Source organism: Grampus griseus (genome assembly GCF_964374135.1).
Source record: "Grampus griseus genome assembly, chromosome: 13".
Taxonomy (NCBI): Eukaryota; Metazoa; Chordata; class Mammalia; order Artiodactyla; family Delphinidae; genus Grampus; species Grampus griseus.
Window position 1 is genome coordinate 13,657,221 of NC_139007.1, and position 9,849 is coordinate 13,667,069.

At 34.6% G+C, this 9,849-nt stretch overlaps 1 protein-coding gene across 2 annotated transcripts in view; it reads left to right on the forward strand.

Annotated features, from left to right (window-relative positions):
• IRAK1BP1 (interleukin 1 receptor associated kinase 1 binding protein 1) overlaps positions 1-8,760 on the forward strand; it is a gene marked incomplete at its 5' end in the record, with an annotated part of 35,857 nt that extends 27,097 nt beyond the window's left edge. For both annotated transcript variants that reach the window (XM_082669242.1, XM_082669243.1), the window contains 2 exons: positions 7,997-8,127; positions 8,235-8,760. In XM_082669242.1, the coding sequence (XP_082525368.1) occupies positions 7,997-8,127; positions 8,235-8,505 (402 nt within the window). In that variant the 3' untranslated portion in view covers positions 8,506-8,760. The remainder of the gene's footprint in view (positions 1-7,996; positions 8,128-8,234) is intronic.
• Positions 8,761-9,849: the final 1,089 nt, after the last annotated feature.

Consider the following 9,849-nt stretch of genomic DNA (forward strand, 5'->3'; position numbering starts at 1 on the left):
TAGAGAAAATTAGTGAAACCAAAAGCTAGTTCTCTGAAAATATCAATAAGATCGATAAGCTTCTGGCCAAACTAAAGGGGGGAAAAAAGAGAAAGAACAAATTACTAATATCAGAACTGAAAAAGGAGACATCACCACAAATCCTATGGAAATGCATTACAAGATAAGAAAACTACAGACCAATCCCTCATGAATATAGAGGCAAAAATCTTCAACAAAATATTTCCTACATACCAGCAACAAACAAGTAGAATTTGAAATTAAAAACAATTTTCCATAGCACCCCAAAACATGAACTACTTGGGTGTATATCTAACAACATATGTGTACAAGATTTATATGAGGAAAACTTTGACACTCTGATGAATTAGATTAAAGAAGAGCCAAATAAATGGAGAGATATTCCATGTTCATGGATAGAAAGACTCAATATGGTCCGGATGTCAGTTCTTCTTCTATAGATCTATAGATCTATAGATCTATCTATAGATTTGATGCAGTCTCAACCAAACTCCCAGTAAGTTATTTTGGGGATATTGAAAAAAAAATAATTCAAGTTTATATGGAGACGCAAAAGAACCAGAACAGCCAATACAGTATTGAAGGAGAAGAACAAAGTTGGAGAAATGACATTCCCTGACTTCAAGGCTTACTAAAAGGCATCAAAAATCAAGATAGTGTAGTAGTGTTTGAAGAACAGACAAACAGGTCAATGGAACAGAATAGAGAGCCAAGAAATAGACTCCTGTATAATCAACTGATTTTTGAGAAAGGAACAAAAGCAGTACAATGGGGCACAATCATCTTTTCAACAATTGGTGCTGGAACAACAAGACATCCACATACAAAAAAAAAAGCATCTAGATACAGACCTTGCACCCTTCAAAAAATTAACTCAGAATGTATCATAGACCTAAAGGTAAAACACAAAACTATAAACATATGAGAAAACCTAGATGGCCTTGAGTATCACACTGACTTTGTAGATACAACACCAAAGGCATTGATCCATGAAAGAAATAATTGGTAAGCTGGACTTCATTACAGTTAAAAACTTCTGCTCTGTGAAAGACAATGTCAGGAGAATAATAAGAGAAGTCACAGACCCAGAGAAAATATTTGCAAAACACACTTATTTTAAAGGACTGCTATCCAAAATACACAAAGAACTCTTAACCTCAACAGTAAGAAAAAAAAAATTAAAAATAAACCAAAGACCTTAACAGATGCCTCACTAAAAAAGATATATAGATGGTAAATAAGCATATGAAAAGCTGATCCACATCATATGTTATTAGGCAGCTGCAAATTAAAACAAAAATGAAATGTCACTGCTACACTTATTAGAATGGCCAAAATCTGGAATGCTGACAACACCAAATGCTGACGAGGTCGTGGAACAAGAGGAGCTCTCACTCATTCCTGGTGGGAATGCAAAATGGTGCAGTCATTTTGGGAGACAAAGTTTCCTATAAAACTAAACATATTCCTACCACATGATGCAGCAATCATGCTCCTTAGTATGTACCCAAAGGAGGTGAAAATGTATGCTCACATAGAAACGTGCACATGGATATTTATAGCAGCTTCATTCATAATCGCAAAATTTGGAAGCAACAAAGATGTCCTTCAGTAGGTGAATGGATACATAAACTGGTACATCCAGAAAATGGAATATTATTCATCACTAAAAAGAAATAAGCTCTCAAGCCATGAAAATAGGTATGAACCTTAAATGCCTATTACTAAGACAATCAGGAAAGGCTACAAACTGTATGATTCCAACTATATGACATTCTGGGAGAAGAAAAACTATGGAGACAGTAAAAGGATCAATGGTGCCAGCAGTTAGGGGGAGGGTGGGATGAATAGGGGGTGCACAGAGGAATTTTAGGGCAGTGAGAGTATTCTGTATGAAACTATAATGATAGATGCATGTCAGCATACATTTGTACAAACCCAGTGAATATAAAACACCAAGAATGAACTCTAATGTAAACTGTGGACTTCTGGTCATTATGCTGTGTCAGTGTATTGGGTTGGCCAAAGGTGTTATGGAAAAACCTGAAAGAACTTTTTGGTCAACCCAGTAGGTACACATATTGTAACAAATGTACCAGTCTGGTGGGGAATGTTGATTATGGTGGGGGGGGACTATGTGTGTGGGGGGTAGAAGGGTATATATGGAAAACCTCTGTTCCTTCCTGTCAATTTTGCTGTGTGCCTAAAACTTCTCTAAAAAAATAAAGTTTTAGAAAAACAGATCAATGTGTTATTTAAGGCCTGTGTTTCCTTATTCATTTTCAGTCTGGATTATCTGTCCATTGATGTAAGTGGGATTTTAAAGTCCCCTACAATTATTGTGTTACCACTGATTTCTCCTTTTATGTCTGTTAGTATTTGCCTTATATATATAGGTACTCCTATGTTGAGTGCATATATATTTACAATTGTTATATCTTCTCCAACACATTAGTCCAAATGGACTTAATTGATATATACAGAGCATTCCAGTAGAAAGCAGCAAAATACACATTCTTTTCAAGTGCACATGGTTCCATGTGCACATTCTCCAGGATAAATCACATGCTAGGCCACAAAACAAGTCTCAGTAAATTTAAGAAAATTGAAATTGTATCAGGCATCTTTTCTGACCACAATGCTATACGACTGGAAATCAACTATTTAGAAAAACTGCAAAAAACACAAACGTGGAGGCTAAACAATATGCTACTAAAGAAGCAGTGGATCACCGAAGAAATCAAAGAGGAAGTCAAAATATACCTAGAGACAAATGAAAATGAAAACATGACAGTCCAAAACTTATGGGACACAGCAAAAGCAGTTCTAAGAGGGAAGTTTACAGCAATACAAGCTTACCTCAGTAAACAAGAAAACTCTCAAGTAAACAACCTAACCTTACATCTAAAGCAAAAGAACTAACAAAATCCAAAGTTAGTAGAAGGAAAGAAGTCATAAAGATCAGAGCAGGAATAAATGAAATAGAAATGAAGAAAACAATAGAAAAGATCAATGAAACTAAAAGCTGGTTCTTTGAAAAAATAAACAAAATTGATAAACCTTTAGCCGCACTCATCAAGAAAAGAAAGGAGAGGGCCCAAATCAATAAAATCAGAAATGAAAAAGAAGTTACAACTGATACCACAGAAATACAAAGGATCATAAGAGACTACTGTGAACAACTATATGCCAATAAAATGGACAACCTAGAAGAACTGGACAAATTCTTAGAAAGGCACAATCTCCCAAGACTGAACCAGGAAGAAATAGAAAATATAAACAGACCAATTACAGTAACGAGCTTGAATCAGTAATTTAAAAACTAACAACAAACAAAAGTCCAGGACCAGGTGGCTTCACAGGTGAATTCTACCAAACATTTAGAGAAGAGTTAACACCTGTCCTCTGAAACTATTCCAAAAAATTGCAGAGGAGTGAACACTTCAGAACTCATTCTGTGAGGCTAGCATCACTCTGATACCAAAACCAGATAAAGATATCACACACAAAAAAAGAAAATTACAGGCCAATATCACTAATTAACATAAATTCAAAAATCCCCAACAAAATATTAGCAAACCGAATCCAACAGTACATCAAAAAGATCATATACCATGATCAAGTGGAACTTGTCCCAGGGATGCAAGGATTTTTCAATATCTGCAAATCAATCCATGTGACACACCACATTAACAAATTGGAGAATAAAAACCACATAATCATCTCAATAGGTGCAGGAAAAGCTTTTGATAAAATTCAACATCGATTTATATTAAAAACCCTCCAGAAAACAGGCATAGAGGAAACACACCTCAACATGATAAAGGCCATATATGACAAACCCACCACTAACATCATTCTCAACAGTGAAAAGCTGAAAACATTTCCTCTAAGATCAGGAATAAGACAAGGACGTCCACTCTTGTCACTTTTATTCAACACAGTTTTGGAAGCCCTAGCTACAGCAATCAGAGAAGATAAAGAAATAAAAGGAATCCATGTTGGAAACGAGGAAGTAAAACTGTCACTGTTTGCAGATGACATGATACTATACATAGTAAATCCTAAAGATGCCATCAGAAAACTACTAGAGTTCATCAATTAATTTAGTAAAGTTACAGGATACAAAATTAATACACAGAAATCTGTTGCATTTCTATACACTAACAATGACATATCAGAAAGGGGAATTAAGGAAACAGTCCTATTTACCATCTCATCAAAAAGAATAAAATACCTAGGAATAAATCTACCTAAGGAGGAAAAACACCTATACTCTGAAAACCATATGACAGTGATGAAACAAATTGAAGACAACACAAACAGATGGAAAGATATACCACGTTCTTGAATTGGAAGAATCAATATTGTGAAAATGTACTACCCAAGGCAATCTACAGATTCAATGCAATCCCTATCAAGATACCAACGGCGTTTTTCACAGAACTAGAACAAATAATTTTAAAATTTATATGGAAACACAGAAGATCCCTAATAGCCAAAACAATCTTGAGAATGAGGAACAGAGCTGGAGGAATCATGCTGCCTGACTTCAGACTATACTACAAAGCTACAGTAATCAAAATAGTATGGTTCTGGCACAAAAACAGACACATCCATGAAACAGGATAGACAGCCCAGAAATAAACCCATGCACTTATAGTCAATTAACCTACAACAAAGGAGGCAAAAATATACAGTGGAAAAAAGACAGTCTCTTCAATAAGTGGTGCTGGGAAAACTGGCAGCTACATATAAAAGAATGAAATTAGAACATTCTCTTACACCATGTACAAAAATAAACTCAAAATTGATTAAAGACCTAAATGTAGGACTGGATAGCATAAAACTCCTAGAGGAAAACGTAGGCAGAAAACTCTTTGACATAAATCACAGCAATATTTTTTGATCCGTCTCCTAAAGTAAAGGAAATAAAGGTAAAAATAAACAAATGAGACCAAATTAAACTTAAAAGCTTTTGCACAGCAAAGGTAACCATTGAAAAAAATGAAAAGACAACCTACTGAATGGGAGAAAATATTTGCAAATGATAAAACTACCATATGACCTAGCAATTCCACTCCTGGGTATATATCTGGAAAAAACAAAAACACTAATTCAAAACGATACGTGTACCCCAGTGTTCATCCAGCATTATTTGTAACTGCCAAGATACGGAAGCAACCTAAGTGTCCATCAACAGATGAGTGAATAAAGAAGCTATGGTGTATATGTGTGTGTGTGTGTGTGTGTGTACACAATGGAATACTACTGAGCCATAAAAAAAAGAATGAAATTTTGCCATTTGCAGCAACATGGATGGACTTGGAGGGCATTATGCTAAGTGAAATAAGTCAGACAAAGAAAGGCAAATACTGTATATCACTTACATGTGAAGTCTGAAAAATATAAAAAGCTAGTGAATAAAACAAAAAAGAAGCAGACTCACAGATATAGAGAACAAACTAATGGTTAGCAGTGTTGGGGGGCAGGGGCAATATAGGAGTGGGAGAGTGGAAGGTACAGACTATTGGGTATAAGATAGGCTCAAGGACATAGAGTTACAACACGAGGAATAGAGCCAATATTTTGTAGTAACTGTAAGTGGAAAGTAACCTTTTAAGTTGTCCAAAAAATAAAAAATTAAGTGCAACTATTTAAAAAAAAACAGATCAGTGGCTTTCAGGGGCTGGGATGTGGAGAGCACAGGGAAATTTGAGGAAGTTGATGGGACTGATCATAATGGTAGCTACATGAGTAAATGCATCTGTCAAAATTCATAGGACATATACTAAAAGGAGTGTATTTTGCTCTCTATAAGTTATGCCTTAATAAACCTGACTTTAAAAAAAACCAGGGCTTCCCTGGTGGCGCAGTGGTTGAGAGTCTGCCTGCCAATGCAGGGGACACGGGTTCGTGCCCTGGTCCAGGAAGATCCCACATGCCGCGGAGCGGCTGGGCCCATGAGCCATGGCCCCTGGGCCTGCGCATCCGGAGCCTGTGCTCCGCAACGGGAGAGGCCACAACAGTGAGAGGCCCGTGTACCGCAAAAAAAAAAAAAAATCAAAGGGGTGCATAAAGATATACCATGCTAACAATAACCAAAAGAAAGTTGTAGTGGCTATGATAATATCAGACAGAGTAGATTTCAAAGCAAAGAGTATTACCCAGATAAAGATGATTTTATAATGATAAATGGGTCAATCAAGAATATAACAGTCTTAAACACTTATACATTTAATATTAAAGCTTCAAAATACTTAAGGCAAAAATGATAGAACTGAAATATTTGAAATTTAAATAACATACTTCTCAATAACCCATGGGTCAAAGGAGAAGTTAAAAGAGAAATTAAAAAGTGCATACATTTAAGGGAGAATTTATGCCAATTCTGTACAAACTTTTCCAGAAAATGAAGAAGCTGGAATACTTTCCAACTCATTATTTGGAACCAGAAGATAACAAAACCGGTGGGGGTGGGGGGAGGGCGGGGGGACATTACAAGCAAAGAAAACTACAGACCAGTGGTCCATCATAAACTTATGTGCAGAAATTATAAACAAAACTTTAGCAAATCAAATCCAGTGATATATAAAAAGGATAATATATAATGACCAAGTATGGTTCATCCCTGGAATGAAAGGTTGTTTCAACATTCAAAAACTGGTCAATCTAGTTTATCATATTAACAAGAAAGAAACATATGATGATCTCAGTAGATGAAGAAAAACATTTAACAAAGTCCAACATCCATTCCTAATAAAAATTCTCAGCAAACTAGAAATAGTAGGAAACTTCCTCAAAATGATGAAGGGAACCTATGAAAAATCTACAGTTACCATCATATTTATTGATGAAACACTGATTGCTTTGTGCCTAAGATCAGGAACAAGACAAACGTATCTACTCTCACAACTTCTATCCAACATTGTACTTGAAGTTCTAGCCAGTGCAGTGAGGCATGAAAAAGAAATAAAAGGCATCCATACTGGAAAGTAAGAAGTAAAACTGTCTTTATTTGTGGACAGCATGACCATCAATGTAGAAAATCTAAAGGAATCTACAAAAAAAACTATTAGAACTAATAAACATCAAAAATATAAAATACCTAGGGATAAATCTGATCTTTTAACTGTGTATGCTGAAAACTACAAAATATTGCTAAGAGAAATTAAAGAAGACCTAAATAAATGAAGAAACATACCTTGTTCCTGATTTGGAAGACTCAGTATCATTAAGGTATCAGGTCTTCCTTAATCTATATTTAGAGTCATTGCAACCCCACTCAAAATCCCAGTCAGCTTAAAAAAAAAAAAAAAAATGAAATTGACAAACTGATTATAAAAGACATTATTCACTTAGTATTGAAACCAGATAGAACATCAGTCTTCCCTGGATAACATTTATGATTAAAGGCAACTGTTCTTCAGTGTATAAGATGACTCAGGAGGTTACCTCATCCCTCTCTTTCTCTTTGCTGCTTCCACATATTTAAAGACAGAGGACATAGTGAAATAGATGAACTTCTGCATATAGATCTGAAAATAACTTTTGGAAGAAGTAACATACCTCAAATGACAGCAGTGAAGTATGAAGTAATTACCACTAATCAGGAAGCTAACTAATGGCATAGATGACTAAAGAGTCATGAAACATTCATCAGGGTTAGAATTTAGCTGAATAATAAAGTTGAAGAGGAAACCCTCCAGTTCTCTGTCATAAAAAGTCTCTGACTGATTTAAAATGAAGTTTTAAATGTTCAAGTCAACATTAGATAAATTACAAAATTCATAAGCAAAAATAAATTTAATAACAAAATTTAGTTATAAGTACCAAGTAGGTCTTTCATATCTGTTACATACTATAAAATGACCTCATTGTAACCTGGCTTTACTTTTTTTAACTCACATTTAGAGAAAGATTTGAAGTAATGCATCAGACATGAAAATAATTTCAATTGTCATTTCATTTACAGGTCTGCATTACATTTACTGAATTCGGAAAAATGCAAAATATTTGTAACTTTCTTGTTGAAAAGCTAGATAGCTCTGTTGTCATCAGCCAACCCCAGTTCTATCATACTCCAGGTTCTACTGAGAATCTTCGGTAAGTTAAGCACATCTTTAAATTAATTATCAACCAATTAAACAAAACTATTCAGTGCTGCGGTTTGTTGACTGTCGTATTAATAATCTCTGCATTTAATTCCTAAGACGGCAAGCCTGTGTCGTTGCTGTAGAAAATGCATGGCGCAAAGCTCAAGAAGTCTGTAATCTTGTTGGCCAAACTCTAGGAAAACCTTTATTCATCAAAGAAGAAGAAATGAAAGAATGGGAAGGCCAAATAGATGATCACCAGTCATCCAGACTCTCAGGTTCGTTAACTGTACAACAAAAAATCAAAAGTGCAACAATATATGCTGCTTCCAAAGTATTTGTAACTTTTGAAGTAAAGGGGAGAGAGAAGAAAAAAAAACATACCTGAAATTCTGACCAAAATATATTGTGTTTGTATCTTTTTGTCTATTTTTATACTTTTTATAATGTTTGCTTTTGTCCTGAATATATGTATATTGTGTAGTATATAAGGTGTTTCTCCCTCAAGCCTGTCAATCCTTGAATATAGTTCCACAGAAAACTTATGTTTACTTTCTGTTTTTGAAAACTTACTATGGGAAATACTGTTTGGGAATAAATGTGTTATATGTGCACACTTGCATAGTGACAGTTCATATAAGTGTATGTGTAAATAATTTTATATTCCTACTACAGGACAAAATATTGACAGTTATTAACATGATTGTTAACATTCATAGAAAGAATGATGAGCAATACATAACTCCTGATAAAAGGGTAATGAGATATACTAAGAAAATATTTTGATGACAGAAATAAAAGATAATATATTGACCAGACTCTCTTCACTAGGGCTCCTTTGATTATACCAGCACTCTCCAGTACAAATATATATAATGCAATCCATATATGTAATTTAAAATTTCCTAGTAGTTACATTTTTTAAAAAGTGAAAAACAGTTGAAGCTAATTTTAATATTTTATTTAACCCAGTATATCCAAAATATTATCATTTCAGCATGTAATTATTCTTAAAATAATTAATGGATATTGTATATTCTTTTTTATACTAAGTTTTCAAAATCCAGTGTGTATTTTATATTACAGCACATCTCAATTCAGATGCTAAATTTTCATCAGAAATACTTGATCTGTATTTAAGTTTCTTAAAATATAGGTGGAAAAAATAGATTCACACACCCAGTTGTTCCAGACATTCTTGAAAGATCTAGTAACTGGATCACGTGTCAGTTTTTAAATTAAAAATGTTTTTTTAATTTAAAATTCAGTTCCTTAGTTGCACTAGCCACATTTCAAGGACTCGAAAGCCATAAGTAGGTAATGGCTACTGTGTTGGACAGTGCAGGGCCATACACTGAGAAAATACTGATCCTTAAGGCTATCTGAGCAAGTACATATCATTGCTATTGCATTATACACCATCTGCAGGTGTGTCTACATGAGCCAAGTCTGTTCTGCAGCACAGGCTTTCCATTCCCTGCCATACAGCTAAGCCCTAGGGTTTTTCCTTTGATAGAGCTTGACACTCATATACCAATGTTTCTTTCCTATAACGTATTCCAGTATGTAGTTTTCATCCCCACCCACTTTCTTAAGTGGCACTAAAACCACTTAATCCATCTCTTCTGTAGTATCCTTGGTGGGAAGGAGTGTGGAAGCTAAGAAGAAAAATTTTAGAATCCAACACCGCTATTTTAAAATCCTGATTTTACTACTAGAATGTAAGCTCCTT